General features: G+C 47.4%; 1 protein-coding gene across 4 annotated transcripts in view; it reads right to left on the reverse strand.

Moving 5' to 3' along the window:
- The window catches only part of LOC132890962 (zinc finger protein 260-like), a 77,200-nt gene that overhangs the window by 27,217 nt on the left and 32,952 nt on the right, over positions 1–17,031 (reverse strand). For 2 of the 4 annotated variants that reach the window (XM_060928371.1, XM_060928370.1), the window contains exons 1-2: positions 6,660–6,825; positions 4,244–4,316 (exon numbers count right to left, since the gene is read on the reverse strand). In XM_060928371.1, the coding sequence (XP_060784354.1) occupies positions 4,244–4,306 (63 nt within the window). In that variant the 5' untranslated portion in view covers positions 4,307–4,316; positions 6,660–6,825. Of the gene's footprint in view, positions 1–228; positions 239–4,243; positions 4,317–6,659; positions 6,826–17,031 lie in introns of those variants that run through there. The other 2 variants (XM_060928374.1, XM_060928373.1) reach the window with 2 other exon arrangements.

Raw genomic sequence — 17,031 nt, forward strand, 5'->3', positions numbered from 1 at the left:
ACTGATTTGAGTGCAAATGCATATGAGGACACTTTTCACAGAAACTTTGCGAAGTATCATCATCAGTGTCACATTTGTTTCTAGCCATGCTTATGACTCTAGTTAAATACCCTGCTTTCTGTTTTGCTTCTGGTTTCATTTGTGTTTTGTTTTTGTAAACATTACACCTGCTAACAAACATGCATCTTGCACTGACATCTGTCAAATGCCACATACCTGACAAAATACTTTACAAAGCCTTTGGGAAAACAGCATCCTGATATGCACGTCCTGATTGTGCTCAAATCAGCATCAGGCGTTTTCCATTATAATTGGGTCCCAAGAGCGTGCACAACGCGCTTTTTAAGTCTCGGGGAAGATTAGGCTATGCCGATGAATCTCCTGTAAGCACTGGGGACGTGGATTCGAGTCAAATGCATCTCAAGAGGCTCAAAGAAGGTTCTCTGAGCTTCAGTTAGTATTCCCAAACCCATCCGTGAGTATTCGCTGCTTAGTTTGCTGACGAAAACATTGCCACCAAATTTCAACGCATGCATTGACATTTTTTGCAACATTTTGGGCCACTCACGAAGCAGATACACACCTCGTGAAACTCGGAGAACATTTGCCTTGCATCGCACGATTGGTGGCGATGCTACCAATTTTTCATTGCCAAGTATTCAGAAACCCATTGCGAGCTGTAGTGTGAGCAGGGCTTTATGTATTATGAGCGGAGCACCATACCTAAGAAAAAATGGTAAACCCATCGAGTCAATTTTTTGTGGTTTGTCCATGTACCACCACTCATACACACCGCCTCATGGTCAGTGTTAGTAATTACCAGTCATACACACCGCCTAGTGGTCAGTGTTAGTAATTACCAGTCATACACTCCGCCTAGTGGCCAGTGTTAGTAATTATCAATCATACACACCGCCTAGTGGCCAGTGTTAGTAATTACCAGTCATACACACCGCCTAGTGGCCAGTGTTAGTAATTACCAGTCATACACACCGCCTAGTGGCCAGTGTTAGTAATTACTAGGGCTGTAACAATATGCGTATCGAAATTGCGATACGCAGAGCCACGATCCGTGTCGAGATACAAGAAGGCAGAATCGCAGTACACCCTTTCAAACTTCTCCTCAGCCCAAAAACAGAGGTGCTTCCAAACTTCAATTTATGAATACTTTACTTTTTATTTAAATTACATTTTAAACTTACTTAAATTACTTTTATTTTTTATATCTATTAGTCAGTCGTTTTTTCGCCAACCTGCGACAATCTTCTGCGAGTCACGCAACGTCCACACTCACCACTGGCAACCATATGGCGTCCTTGGCCACCAGCAGTGTTGCCATATGCTGCTGACGTTTTCCAGCCAAAAATATGTTCAAAACCCGCCAAAATGCACTTAAAACCGCCCAATCTGGCAACACTGGCCACCAGAGCATTCGTTTCTTTTAAGCGGTCGCCATTCTGGTTGCAACACGGGGAGCGAATCTGTAAACAAGCAGCTCATTGGCTGGCTAGGTGTGCCACAAGCCAATCACAATCACCGACAAAGCTGCTTTGACCGGAAAGGCATGTCTGTTTGGGCATTAGCGGCAGTTACGCAGAAGCCTTCTGCGGCAGTTACACTTTGACACGCGAGCAATGTTTCACTATAAAAATTCCGTAATTTCCATCTGTTTTCCGCAATCACAGAAAATCATTGGCCCTATGAGAGTGAGACAGTGAGAGAGCCACCCCATAGACCCTTTTCACTCACGTGACCTTCATAAACACGACCGCCATTTTGGACATGAAGAAATAACGGTTTATGGCACAGACCCTTTCGGTTCTCGCTCATCTAACTGCTACAATGACTGCTTAGGGCCTCTGCATGCTCTTGCGACGAGGCTTTCGCAGATAGCTTTTCGCAGACAGTTGTAATTTATCGTTGAGCGGGGAGTAATAGGCGTGCGCGATGTTATTCACCGCCACAACACAAGGGGGCGCAAAGTCACGAAATCGCTAGGAGTAGTTGGTGGGTGTGGTTAGTGGAGTGTTTATCCTCTGGTTACTTATAATGACTAGAACTGGAGTCGTATAGATGCATGTACTTCCTCACTTCCTCGGTCAACCGCTCTTCATGCTGCTCCATCTTCGCTCGTGTTTTTAAAAATGGCGGTCGTGAAAACAAACCAGACCGGGAAAGTAGGGAAGTGGAAGTGCGTGTACAGCGGATGTAGAGTGGACCAATCAGAGCCCTCGTCTGCGACGCTGTCTGCGAGGCTTCTGCGGTGGTCACAATTTTTGGGAGGTACGCGCAGAGCGTCTGCGAGGGGGGGGCTACGCAGACGCCATCTGCGAGGACTGCGTTGTCAGCATAAATTGGCCTTTAGACTGCAACAATAATACCTAACGCACATTTAAGTATCCGTTGTAAAGACGTGAAACTCGTCGAGTGACGAGTGTGTTCATTGATAAGCTAACACAATCTAAAAGTCGACATACCATCACACTGCCCTGGCGCTGTGTACGGTTTACCTTCTATGGTTTGTGCACTCACTATTTGCCATTACTTTCTCCAACCCAGTGTTCGAACTATGCCGATATTTTCGGGGGGGGGGGTGTCCCTTTTCCCCCTTGGGGGGGGGGGGGGTGCGCTTGCGCTTGTCTCAGAGCGCGGATCTCCAAACACATGAGAAGCCTATCTTACACACATATCACGCGGACTCCACACACGCATCGCGTCTGAAGTCATAACTCATCAAGGGAAATCGTGTCCGCATTGGCATGTTCAAAAAACAACCTCGCGTCAACAATGATACCACACGCAAGGAAAAAAAAAAACAAAAAAACAGTCAGGCTACTCAACACATCTGATCCACAGCAGCACCAAAGCATCACTGGAAATCATGTCAACAACCAATCTTCCATTTCAACATGCGTCAACAAACAAATGGCACCACAAACATGAACGAATCGGTCAGGCTACCGATTCCAAACCCACAGCAGACGAATAATTAAATGCATCTTACCTTAAAGCAGAATCGACCACAAAGGAAGTCTGTTGGCACACTTCCTTTCTACTAGTTTGTGTCCCCAACCTGACAGCAGCAGTCGTTGTCATATCGGTTTATTTTATCTTTGATGTAAACACAACACTTCGGATATGCAAATGCTTCCCGTTACACACGATTGCTATGTCAATAAACATCATTTTGCCAATATTTTAGAGACCATCCATCTTCTCCGTCGGTCAGCATCTGTCGGGATCCGATAAAATGATAAATCTTGCCTTGTGTGTTGATGGTTACTACATCCAGGTGCACAACAATATAATGGCATGATGGAAGTCTTGCTGAAAGTAAAACCTTTCTTTGATGGCTATATTCCTTTCGATGCTTAGCCGTCGTTCCTCGTTGTTGGCTGTGGTAGACTACTGGTAGTTCATGCCCAAAATGGCAGCCGCGTTTGTCGTGACGTCATGTGGGAAGGGTCTATACCCCCCCAAAAAAAAAAAATCTTAACGGATTTACACGATTTGGAAAAATGACTTTTTCAGAACCGAAAAAACCAGAGCTTCCGGCTCAACAGTATTATTTTGAGAAATAAAACAATCTTTGGATATACATTTGTTCATTTTTGCATACATATTACTCATTCTCTGCAGTGGTCTGAATTATTTGTTAGTAAATAGTTAATTTAAGTAAGTAAATGTTAATAAGTCAAATTTACTACTTTAAAAAAAACATATTTAAAAAAAACCGTGGGTGTATCGAATCGTGGGTCAAAAATCGTGATACGAATCGAATCGCGAGTTGGGTGTATCGTTACAGCCCTAGTAATTACCAGTCATACACACCGCCTCGTGGCCAGTGTTAGTAATTACCAGTCATACACACCGCCTAGTGGCCAGTGTTAGTAATTACCAGTCATACACACCGCCTAGTGGCCAGTGCTAGTAATTACCAGTCATACACACCGCCTAGTGGCCAGTCTTAGTAATTACCAGTCATACACACCACCTAGTGGCCAGTGTTAGCCAGTAAAGAAATAAAGCAAAAGAGACTGGCTATGATAGAAGATTCTACAACCCAGAAACAGATGGGAGCTTCGCTTTTAGGCAGTGCCTAAATCTATATATTAGGTTCTGTGTGATTAGCAGGACAGCTTGTAGGCTGGCAGTGAAGCGAGGCAGCAAAAGACAAACACTGGTCAAACTTTAACATCATACTGGTATTGTTTTTGCAACACAAATCATTATTGAGCTTTACCTGTGAGAGATCAGGAGACTGAGACGTCCTAGAGGAGCACTGTCTGTTTCCTGCTGAACTCATTATAACAGCTCTAAAAAAAGATTATTTATACTATTAAGAACAACGTGTTTGAGATCTCGATTATGTATAACTGTTCATGAACTTTTAAACCTCAACATTAATGCTTTTTATTGTGAAAAAGTTAAACAAAAACAAAGCTACAAAATCTAGGTTAGTTAACTAAATCTATATGAATTGTTTTTATCTATTGTATATTCACGATTTCATATTCATCTCATCATCTGTAGCTGCTTTATCCTGTTCTACAGGGTTGCAAGCAAGCTGGAGCCTATCCCAGCTGACCACGGGTGAAAGGCGGGGTACACCCTGGACAAGTCGCCAGGTCATCACAGGGCTGACACATAGGCCCTATCCACACGGCAACGGATTCAGGTGAATCTGATAAAATTGTTTATCGTTTCGGCCTGGCGTCCACATGGCACCGGTGTTTTGGGTGCCCCAAAACGAAATCTTTTGAGAACGGGTTCCAGAGTGGAAAGATCTGGCAACGGCGCCGTTGCGAAGTCGTCTGGATGAGTAGAACGGATTTGTTTACGATGACGTCACAACCACATGACTGTCAGTGCTTCACACCGGGTAGAAGTGTAACGAACTCGATGCGAGTTGTCAACAAATCCTATAACTTGGTTCATGAAACGCGCTTACAAAATATTTTCACTGTGACTATTTATTGTGTAATGGTGCAAAGTGTGTGAGAGAGAGAGAGAGAGACTCTGCCCTTAGGGCAGAGTCAATCCCGCCAGCAAAAATAGGGAAAAAAAGGAGCAATTTCACCTCTTCAGATGTTGGTTTAAGTCCTACAATACATTCCTCAAAAAGGGCGTAGAACAACAAATTAATCCATCAACGTGTAGCATTCAATTTATTCCGGACCATTAAAGACCCTGCCTTCCGCGTAGAATCATATGTCATCCTCACCACCATATTGGATGGGGCAAAGCGGAGAATAAAGATGCCTCATTCATGTGCTGCGTTTAACTGTACCAACAGGTTTACCATCCAAACGAGATCACATGGGATTACCTTTCACAGGTGAGACTGAAAAAATACTTTTCATTGTATTGGGTCATTATAACGTAACTTTACGAACAGATTTTCCTGACTTTGTGGCTAATATGAAGTCTCGCACATAATAGTTTATGTGCATGCGTCCTTACTTCTTCTATTGTCCTGGTGTCTCCGATGGGACCGTCTTACAGCGCACCTAGAGGTGTGGCATGTGTATTGCATCGTTTTCAGCAAGCGTTACGTTGCCATATGTACCTGATATTTTACTGATCCGTTGCCCATGTGGACGCGATATTTTTTTTAATAACATCTCGTTGCCGTTGTCGCGTGGATGTAGCCATAGACACAGACAACCATTCACCCTCACATTCACACCTACGGTCAATTTAGAGTCACCAGTTAACCTAACCTGCATGTCTTTGGACTGTGGGGGGAAACTGGAGCACCCGGAGGAAACCCACGCGGACACGGGGAGAACATGCAAACTCCACACAGAAAGGCCCTCGCCGGCCGCTGGGTTCAAACCCGGACCTTCTTGCTGTGAGGCGACAGCGCTAACCACTACACCACCGTGCCATTTTGTTTGAAAACTTTCAGTCAAAGTTTGCAAATGAGCAAATTCCTTTGATGCATTCCGATAGGATTTTGATAGGATTTCTAGTGCTTTTTAAAAATTCTGTTGGAAAGTGTTTAGTGAGAGAGATGCATTTTAGTCGTACTAAGACAGCACAGTATTTACTGAATTGAGTTGTTACTATTTTGGTCAAATCTTATTAAAATTTATATATATGATATTCTAGTTCTCTGTATTTTTACATGAGCTTACAGAAGGAAAACATTTGATGCAATCCAATAATGCTTTCATTCACTGTGACTATTTTAAGAAATGATAAACATTCTTCTAAAGCATTGCTTGTGTTATTTTCTGTGGGTCTCTGTATGGATACAATATTCAGGCAGGAGATTTTTCAGCTCAAAATCTGATTCAAGACTTCCCTTTCATTGTTATTATATTAAAATTCAAGATGAGTATTATTTCAGATTTTTCACTCTGAGCTCTCTCAGGCCTGACACATAAATCCCATCACCTACAGTAACTGATAGAACAATATCAACAATTCAAAAACTCTTTAATTGTATAAATCTGAAATGGTTTGCAATTAATTGGGATCCACTGTTTTTATCGCTTCAGCCGCGCATCAGACCCTCGGCCAACTGAAAATGTCTTTCACGCACTTTTCTCCCCCAGGAGAGTTTTGAAAAGCATTCTCTCATACTGAATGGAGTGGACTTCAACAATGGACACCCATGTGGGATTCGACCTCACAGCTTTATTTTAACTTACCTCAGGGTTTAAAGCGCAATGAATCTTCAAACGTAAGCAAAACAATGCAGTTCTATTCTTAATTGTACCAGATATAACATCCACTGGAAATTTTATTCGGAATATTTAATATAATGATGATTGGCGCTGTTATCTTCAGATTTTCCAGCAAGAAACACATACAGAGCCTTTTTCTTCTCCAATGTTCTCTGGCGGTTGGAGGAGCACCGAGGCGCTTTACTGCCCCCACCTGGTCTACTACTTTATTAATTGATAAAGCGTATTTAAACACATCAAATCAATATAAATAAAACATATAAATAATATAAAATATAAAATTAATTAATATAATATAAAATATAAATAAATTAAAATATAATATAAATGTAATATAAAATAAATTCAAATAAATAAAATTAAAGTTCAAGGCTAGCATACAGGGACGAGGTGGAGCGGCTGTCAGAGTGGTGCAAAGTCAGCAATCTGCTCCTCAACACCACCAAAACAAAGGAGCTGGTTATTGACTTTAGGAAAAACAAAGCTGACATCCAGCCACTCATCATCAACGGGGCCTGTGTGGAGAGGGTCCCGGTGTTCAGGTGTTCATTTTCCTCAATAAATAAATGACCAAGTATAATATTTTTGTCTCGTTTGTTTAACTGGGTTCTCTTTATCTACTTTTAGGACTTGTGTGAAATATAGAAAATTCTAAAGGGTTCACAAACTGTCAAGCACCACTGTATGTCCACCGATGGAATTCAGCAGCAGCGTGACAGGTCGAGAACCTGCAGCGGGTCAGGATTTGCAGCGGCAGCTCTCGTGGAAAAAGGTGTTTCTTTGTCATCGTCTTCATTGCAGGCCTTGTTGCCTGGAGATAGAGGGGAGAGAGGAATCAGCAAGCTTTTGGATCTCAGAGAACACTGACCTCTTTGGTTGCAGCCATAGGTCGCATTAACCGACAATTGTCCGTCATTGACGGATTTTTTTTTAGCTATGACGGAAAAATCTGAAGGCTGTCGGTCATTTTGACAGATGTTTACCATTACCATTAACAATAATAGCCTAATAATAACAATAATAAAACAATGAAACACACAACTGAAATGATTGGCAAGTTGTGGCAGAGTTTTCTTACATACAGTATACATAGTCTTCACTGCCGTCACTTTCAACCTGAGCCGACGTTGCGGCAGTCTTGATGTTCAGTGCATAGGCTGCTCATGTATACACTGTAGCCACTGCGCAAGGCTGTTCCGCCCATCGCACTCCTGACCGCGCTCTGACTTTTCTAACCACTAGCACAGTGAGATGTATTAATGTTTCCCTTCTCTGCAGAAGACACGTCATTTTTGCTATTAAAAAAAGAGATGCATTGGGTTGTGTCGTTTCCCTGCCTGTACAATAGCGCTCATTTAGGCTAGTTGTTTTCTTGTTTTTAAAATGAAACAAATGTCGATTTATTGTATTCTTCCCCAGCAAGCTTAGGAAGCTTAGGAACATCACTGCTTGAATATCTGCTAAACTATCATTTTAATGAGAGCACGGATCGACAAACTAACATTTAAACATAACTTCGTTTTATTTAAGACCTTCCGTGTCAGGTTCCAGGCTCCGCGGGGTGCAGCTGCACCACTGGTGCAGAAAGACCGCATGCTGCAGGATTTCCTCCCTATGAAGAGAGTACTAGCAGGGTCGGGAAATCCAACTTTCAGAGGCTCTTGCCGGCTTCTGATCACTTCCCTGGGAGAAATGTTTCCCGACTTCAGAACTTTGGCTGAAGTGGCGCTGGTTATTCCAGTCTCCAGTGTCACAGCAGAGCGCGGGTTCAGCCTTCAGAATAAAATTAAAACGTCAATGAGAAGTCGTCTGTCCGAGGCAAAGACGCAAAATTTAATGACAACTGCCTCGGCAGCAGTCTCCATTGAGGACTTTGATTATGCACAAGCGAGCTCCCAATTTAAATCCATGCGGGCCAGAAGGAAGGTTTGAGTTCACGCAAACAGGTCAAATTAGATTGTCACTTAAATCGTTGTAGTGGACTGTTCATATTTTAACTGCAATTGTCTTGCTACGTTGTAAAATAACATTGTTCATATGTCCGTTAAGGCACAACAGCCGCAATGTTTTTAGCGGAGGGAAAATGGGTTCACAAGTGACCGAATGTCAGAATCCCTGTTCATCTTTTTGCATCATAAATACATAAATAAATGATTAAATAATACAAGCTTGTTCTGTGAATTAATTTTGAAATGAAAATGAGTCCATGAAAACAAGTTATTAAATATATAGCATTTATAGCCTATATACATTGTCATTTAAAAGTTAAAATAAAATGACAGATAATAATGGACAATGACGGAATTTTTACGACCCTGTCCGTCAAAATGACGGCCAATGAAAAAGTCTAACGTAACCACTGGTTGCAGCACTGATTTGTACTCCCCTTGCTGCTGAAGGAGAGCAGAGAGTGGCATCACTTGAGTGGAGTCAGCTGTGTGTGTAGTTCTCAGGCTCCAACCAGTGACCACGCTACATGTGGCGGTCCAAAACAGAGGTGCTGAAATGGTGTCGTCTCTTCAGGGCAGCAGGGTGAGGAGCAACACAGAGATGCTGAAAGATTTCTTGAGTTACTGCCACAGATCATAAAACGTATCTCACACACAGTACTTGGTTAAATCTATAACATCAACCATATTAATTGCTGTTTTAAGAAAGCAAATCATCAGTGTTAGAGCGTTCTCCAAAGTTAATCAGTAACCTTACTGTTAAGCTATTCACTGTTGTCCATTCTTACTGCTGTGCTGCAATTTCAGTTCAAATTTTTACATGAATCTTAGAATACAACCAATAGCCTCTCAGGCCTGTAACTCTTAAAAATTCAGTTTAAGTACCTTTTCATGAGCTTTACATGCTCTGACACAGCAAACAAAAGGTGCGCTTGCAGGACTTAATTTCCACTTTGCACATCAAATGTCCAAAGGGGGATGTAGCGGAAATAACGTGTGGGTGGAGCACAGAGGACGGCAGGACAGAGATCAGGGTGAATACCAGGCTTTATTGCCGTACTTTTCAGTCGGACAATTCAAAACCAACACTCGGAGACTCGCGCGCACGCACACACACACTGTAGTCTCCTCTCGGGAAGCTCCCCTCCGCTCTCACTCTCCCTCCTTAAATAGGGCGCGGTTTACTGGGGAAAACACACACAAAACACAGGTTAATTACACTCAGGTGTAGCGATTCTGCCACTTACCTTCCCCGACTCCGCCCTCCTGTCACAGACCGGCGCTTGACCACGCCCCCGCTGCTACATACCCCCACCGCCCGACTCAGGCCGGGCGCCCGTCCGGCCCGCAGCCGACTCCCCCCCCTTGACGGGAGAGGAAGTCCGCCACGACCGTCTGCGCCCCCGGCCTGTGGACCACCTTGAAGTTGAAGGGTTGGAGTGCCAGAAACCAACGGGTGATCCGCGCGTTGGCATCCTTCATGTGGTGGAGCCACTGGAGGGGCGCGTGGTCCGAACAGAGGGTGAAAGAGCGCCCCAGCAGGTAGTAACGGAGGGCGAGGACCGCCCACTTGATCACCAGGCACTCTTTCTCGATTGTGCTGTAGTGCCCCTCACGCACTGACAGCTTTCGGCTGATGTATAGGACTGGGCGATCCTCTCCCTCCACCCACTGGGACAAAACGGCCCCCAGCCCTCTGTCCGACGCATCCGTCTGTAACAAAAAAGGGAGAGAGAAGTCAGGGGAGTGCAAAAGTGGCCCTCCACACAGTGCAGCCTTTACCTCAGAGAAAGCCCGCTGGCACTGCTCCGTCCACTGGACCGGATCTGGCGCCCCCTTTTTAGTGAGGTCAGTCAGCGGGCTGGTGACGTCCGAATAATTAGGTATAAACCTACGATAATAGCCAGCCAGCCCCAGGAACTGTCTCACCCCCTTTTTGGTCTTGGGCTTCGGGCAGGCCGCAATCGCTGCTGTCTTATTAATTTGGGGACGCACCTGCCCATTACCCAAGTGGAAGCCCAGATACCGTACTTCCACCCGCCCAATCGCACACTTCTTCGGGTTGGCAGTGAGCCCCGCCCGCCTCAGTGACCTAAGGACAGCCCTCAGGTGTTGCAGGTGCCGCTGCCAGTCATTACTATAAATGATGTCGTCGTATAGGTAAGCGGCCGCATAGGTGGCGTGGGGCCGGAGGACCCGGTCCATCAGCCGCTGAAACGTAGCGGGCGCCCCAAACAGCCCAAACGGAAGTGTGACGAACTGGTGTAAGCCGAACGGTGTGGAAAAGGCCGTTTTTTTCCCGGGATAATGGAGTCAAGGGGATCTGCCAATATCCCTTCGTCAAATCCAGTGTCGAGTAAAAGCGAGCCGTGCCTAGTCGATCGAGCAGCTCATCAATACGAGGCATTGGGTACGCGTCGAATTTAGACACCGCGTTGACTTTTCTATAGTCCACGCAGAACCAGACCGAGCTGTCGGCCTTGGGAACCAAGACCACCGGGCTGCTCCAGTCACTGTGGGACTCCTCGACGATGCCCATTTCGAGCATGGCCTGAAGTTCTTCCCGAACCACCTTTTTTTTGTGTTCGGGTAATCTATAAGGACGGCTACGCACTACCACCCCCGGGGGCGTCTCTATGTGGTGTTCTATGAGGTTGGTGCGACCGGGCAGGGGCAAGAACACATCCGAAAACTCGGCCTGCAACTGGGCGACCTCCGTGAGTTGGGTCGGGGAGAGGTGGTCTCCACAGGGGACCGGAGAGGTACGAGATGCCAATGACCCTTTTTGGACCTCCGGCCCCAGCTCCGCCTTCTCCGGAACTACCGACACCAACGCCACGGGGACCTCCTCGTTCCAGAGTTTCAGCAGGTTGAGGTGGTAGATCTGTAGCGCCCCCTCCCTGTCCGTTCGCCTAACCTCATAGTCGACGTCCCCGACTCGCCGTGTGACCTCAAAGGGTCCTTGCCACTTGGCGATTAATTTGGAGCTCGACGTGGGCAACAGGACGAGTACCTTATCTCCCGGAGTGAACTCTCTAAGGCGCGTGCCCTTGTTGTACAGGCGGGTTTGCCGTTCCTGGGCCTGCCGCAAATTCTCCTGAGTTAGGTGGGTGAGCGTGTGGAGTTTTGCGCGCAGATCCATAACGTACTGAATTTCGTTTTTGCTCTGTGAAGGTCCCTCCTCCCAATTTTTCCGCAGTACATCTAAGATGCCGCGCGGCTTACGCCCATATAATAATTCAAATGGGGAGAACCCCGTGGAGGCTTGGGGGACCTCTCGCACTGCAAACAACAAGGGTTCGAGCCACTTATCCCAGTTACGTGCGTCCTCACTTACGAATTTTTTGATAATATTCTTGAGGGTGCGATTGAACCGTTCAACTAAACCGTCCATCTGTGGGTGATACACGCTGGTGCGGATCGGCTTAATACCCAGTAGCCCATACAGTTCGCTCAGTGTTCGTGACATAAATGAGGTGCCTTGGTCAGTCAGAATCTCTTTCGGGATTCCAACCCGGGAGATGACGTGGAAGAGGGCCTCTGCAATACTACGTGCTGAGATATTGTGAAGAGGCACCGCTTCCGGGTATCGCGTTGCATAGTCCACCAGAACCAATATAAAGCGGTACCCTCGTGTTGACTGATCTAATGGCCCGACGAGATCCATCCCAACTCTTTTGAACGGGGTCTCGATTAATGGTAGGGGGCGCAAGGGCGCTTTTGGAATAGCCGCTGGATTTACTAACTGGCATTCGCGGCACACCGTACACCACTTACGGACGTCGCCGCGAATCCCCGGCCAATAGAATCGGGCCATTATCCGGGCGAGTGTCTTATCCTGCCCGAGGTGTCCCGCCATGGGATTAAAGTGAGCCGCCTGGAATACCAATTCCCGGCGGCTCTTTGGAATTAACAACTGGGTGACTCGCTCCTTCGTCTGAGTGTCCTGCGTCACTCGGTATAACCTATCCTTCAAAATGGAAAAATAGGGGAAGGACGGGGTGGCGTTCGGCTGGAGCGTTTGACCATCGATTACTCTCACTTGGTCAAACGCGTGTCGCAGAGTCTCGTCTCGCGATTGTTCCAGTGGGAAATCCACGAGGGATTCCCCAATAGAAAGAGGAGGGGCCGGGGGCTCCTCACTCTGTCACGGAGATGACGTAGACGGCTCTGCAACCGCAGCTCCAGCCAAAGCGACACCGGGACCCTCCCCTGTCAACCGGCAGGACCCACTCTTTACTAGGCGTGCCATCAACCCCCGAAATCCCAGCCAATCAGTCCCCAAGATCAAAGAGTGGGTAAGGCAAGGATTAACTGCCGCCTTCACTATCGATTTTTCCCCTCTGAAATGTATGTGGACCGACACCAACGGGTAGCTGTGAATATCCCCGTGCACACACAACACTTTCACCCCTTGTGCTCCCCCCAATGCCTCGTCTTGCACCAGGCTTTGGTGGATCGAGGTCTGATTGCAACCTGAATCCACCAACGCCTGATATGTCACCCCTTGTACACTTACCGGTATGCGATATGCTCCGGCCTGATCGAGGGCAGCTTCTGGCGCGTCGGGGATCCACACCACCGCCCCCACCTCCATCGCTGCACACTGTTGCTGCAGGTGGCCCGGTTCCCCGCAGTGCCAGCAAACCGGCCCGGGCCTTCCCTCTGCAGCTGTGTTCTGAGGCTCACTCACCTGAGGGGGGGGACAGACACAGAAGAGAGAAACGGGAGGGCACCACGGGTGTGGCAGGCTGGCTGGGGTGGAGCCGGCCCCCGCCTCCGTGGTGGGGGAATGGGGCGAGGACAGGACACAGGAGGAGGGGGGAGAGAGAGAGAGAGAGAAGAGGAGAGAGATGATGATGTCATCCATTGTCCTGCCGCCGGGACAGCCGCCAGATGATCCTCCGCCAGTCCTACGGCCTGATCCAGCGATGCCGGGCGGTGGCACTGGACCCACTCTGCGGTTCCGGCAGGTAGGCGGGCGATGAACTGTTCCAGCGCCACCTGGTCGATGATTCCCTCGGTGTCGCGATCTTCGGCCCTCAGCCACCGCCAGCAGGCGTCCCGGAGCTGCTGGCCGAACGCGAACGGGCTGCCGACTTCCTCCATCCGCAGCGCGCGGAAGCGCTGGTGCTGCTGCTCCGGTGTGCACCCCACGCGCTGGAGGACAGCCCGGCGAAGGTCGGCGTAGGCCAGCCGGCGGTCGGCGGGGAGCTGTAGTGCGGCCAGCTGCGCCTCTCCCGTCAGGAGGGGGAGGAGGCGTGCCGCGTGCTGCTCCATCGGCCACCCCGAGGCTTCAGCGACCTGCTCGAACAACGTGATGAAAGCCTCGGGGTCGTCCTGCGGGTCCATCTTGGTCAAGGTGAGGGGAGACGGGCCCGCGGCCGGGGCGCTGGTGGACCCCGCCAACGCGAGGAGACGCCGGAATGCCTCTCGGTCTTCCTGCTGAGCCAGCACCAGGGCTTCGAAGCGGCGCTCCTGCTCCTTCTGGAGCGTGACGAGTGCCTGGTGCTGGCTCTGCTGAGCCGTGGCGAGGGCGTGGACCAAGTCCGCGAACGGGGAGGATTCCATGGGGCTGAAGGACTGGTGCTCCACCTTTTCCCGGGTTTCAGCACCACTGTAGCGGAAATAACGTGTGGGTGGAGCACAGAGGACGGCAGGACAGAGATCAGGGTGAATACCAGGCTTTATTGCCGTACTTTTCAGTCAGACAATTCAAAACCAACACTCAGAGACTCGCACACACACACACACTGTAGTCTCCTCTCGGGAAGCTCCCCTCCACTCTCACTCTCCCTCCTTAAATAGGGTGCGGTTTACTGGGGAAAACACACACAAAACACAGGTTAATTACACTCAGGTGTAGCGATTCTGCCACTTACCTTCCCCGACTCCGCCCTCCTGTCACAGACCGGCGCTTGACCACGCCCCCGCTGCCACAGGGGATAATAACGTTATTGCAACTTGCAAATTACCACTTTCAAGGACCCTTGAATACAGCATTAGACACTGGTTCAACCCACAACATGTAGAAGAAATCCAGGAGGTTCCACCAATTCAAGGATTACACAGTGATCAACTGTCAACATCGTCGTCGGCTGTCCATTGCAAGCAATGATGACTGCTTCATTAGGATGCACAGATGGGCTGCGAGGCTCGCACCAGAGTGACAGAGTCACCCGGAGCGGTGGCATGGATGGCCCGGCCTTGTGAGTTCTCACATACTATTCTCCTCTCCTAACGAAGCGCATTGCACAATAAGGTAAGACAAACTATGTCGTGCCTCAATCGTGTTGTCTCTCTGGACCTCCAAACCTGATGCGAAGGGGTGCACAAAAGTGCCACAAACCTGATGGCTTTGGAAGTTGCCCCACAGTAACAACTGACTTGGCGAGTGATGCCATCCATCGGCCATCTGAGTGACTCTTCCGCATGCCATCTGATGGTGTGCCATTGACTCTGTTGGGTTCATCTGCCACACTGCACCGAAAAGGACCCTGCTGCCAGCACCTTATTTCAGCTGTAACATTAAAACCATTGACAGGTGAACTGAATAGCATTAACTCATTACAATGGCACTTGTCAAGGGGTGGGATGACTACAACTTGTCAAGTTGTTGTGTTGGAAGTAGGAAACAATGGGAAAACTTAAGGATCTGAGTGGCTTTGACAAGGGCCAAACTGCAATAGCTAGATGACTGGGTCAGAGCATCTCCAAAATAGCAGATCTTATGGAGTGCTCCCAGTGTGCAGGGGTGAGTACATCCCAAAATTGGTCAAAAGGAGGACACCTGGTAAACCTGCAACAGGGCCATGGACATCCAAAAGTCATCAAACTATCTGGGGAAGAGATGGCACCAGGATGCACTATGGGAAGAAGGCAAGCCAATGGAGGCAGTGTAATGTTCTGGACAATGTACTGCTTGGAAATCTTGGGACCTGGCATTCATGTGGATACTACTTTCACATAAACCACTTACATAAATACTGTTGCAGACCAAGTACACCCCTTTATGGCAATGGTATTCCCTAATGGCAGTAGCTTCTTTCAGCAGGAATAATGTGCCCAGCCACACTGCATAAACTGTTCAGGAATGGTAAGAGGAACATGCGTAAGAATGCAAGGTGTTGACCTGGCCTCCAAATTCCCCAGATTTCAATCCAATCGAGTTTCTGTGGGATGTGGTGGATAAACAAGTCCAGTCCATGGAGGTCCCACCTCACAACTTACAGGATTTGCTGCGAACATTTTGGTACCAGATACCACAGCACACCTTCAGAGGTCTTGTGGAGTCCATGCCTCATGGGGTTAGGCCTGTTTTGGTGGCACAATGGGGACATACACACTATTTTTTAATGTTATAACTGACCCTTTTAGACTGGCGGAAGTCTTTCTGGATGATCATTAAAATACTGCAACTTCATCAAACGTAAGATGACTGAAGAATTAGGAAACCAAGAACCAGTACTGGTTCACCCAATACGCACACTACGCAAGTTGCATAGGGCCCCGCAAAGTCATAGAGGCCCCCGTGGGAAAAAAAAAAACAACAACATGATGACGTGACCGTCCGTCGCGCTGCTCGCGCACGTCAGATTCCCAGTGCATGTGCATCAACCTAGCAAGATGAAGCGGAGTTATCCCTCGGGGAGTGAAAAAAGGAAAAAGAAACTGCATGAAAATGAACAGCGGGAACAGCAGTCAGGTAACTCTCCTCTCCGGGTGGGAGAGTGGGAGGGACGGGGCTAGTCGGTGTTTGACCTACATAACAGGGTGGTGAGCCCTGGGTGAACCCCGGACGGTCTCCGTGTGCATCTTGCTGGCTTCTACAATTTAAATGTTATATCAATCGTTCTGAGTGTAGTTACAACTGCACTTATACAAAATGGAAAGTAATGGATAAATATTTACTAAGATTGAATTTTGTTTGCTTGGATAGCCCACAGGCAAATATAGATGCATATTAGTGAATAAATAAAACTCGTGAAATATTATGACAATGGTGCTAAATAGGCTAAATAATAATCTAAATCACCTACATTTTAAGTACAGTATCTGAAGGTAAAACAAGTGCAGCCAATTTGATGGAGCTGAATTAATAGTAGCCTTATCTATATTTTACTTCTTCAACATTGTGGTTGACTCCACAATAGCATCCATTGATGAACGATTTGAAACTCTGAACCAGGTGAAGCAGAGCATTTTTTAACAGAGTTACTGGGAGACCAAATGGTCTCCCAGTGGCCAGATTTGGTCTCCTAGTCAATGCCAAACCAGCTTCACTGGGAGACCAACTTTTAAACCAAGTTATGTCTTATCATTTGGTTCAATCAGTTGCAATTAATTAACCAAGTACCATGTAAGTATACATTTATGATGATGATGCC

This window comes from Neoarius graeffei, chromosome 8 (genome assembly GCF_027579695.1).
Source record: "Neoarius graeffei isolate fNeoGra1 chromosome 8, fNeoGra1.pri, whole genome shotgun sequence".
Taxonomy (NCBI): Eukaryota; Metazoa; Chordata; class Actinopteri; order Siluriformes; family Ariidae; genus Neoarius; species Neoarius graeffei.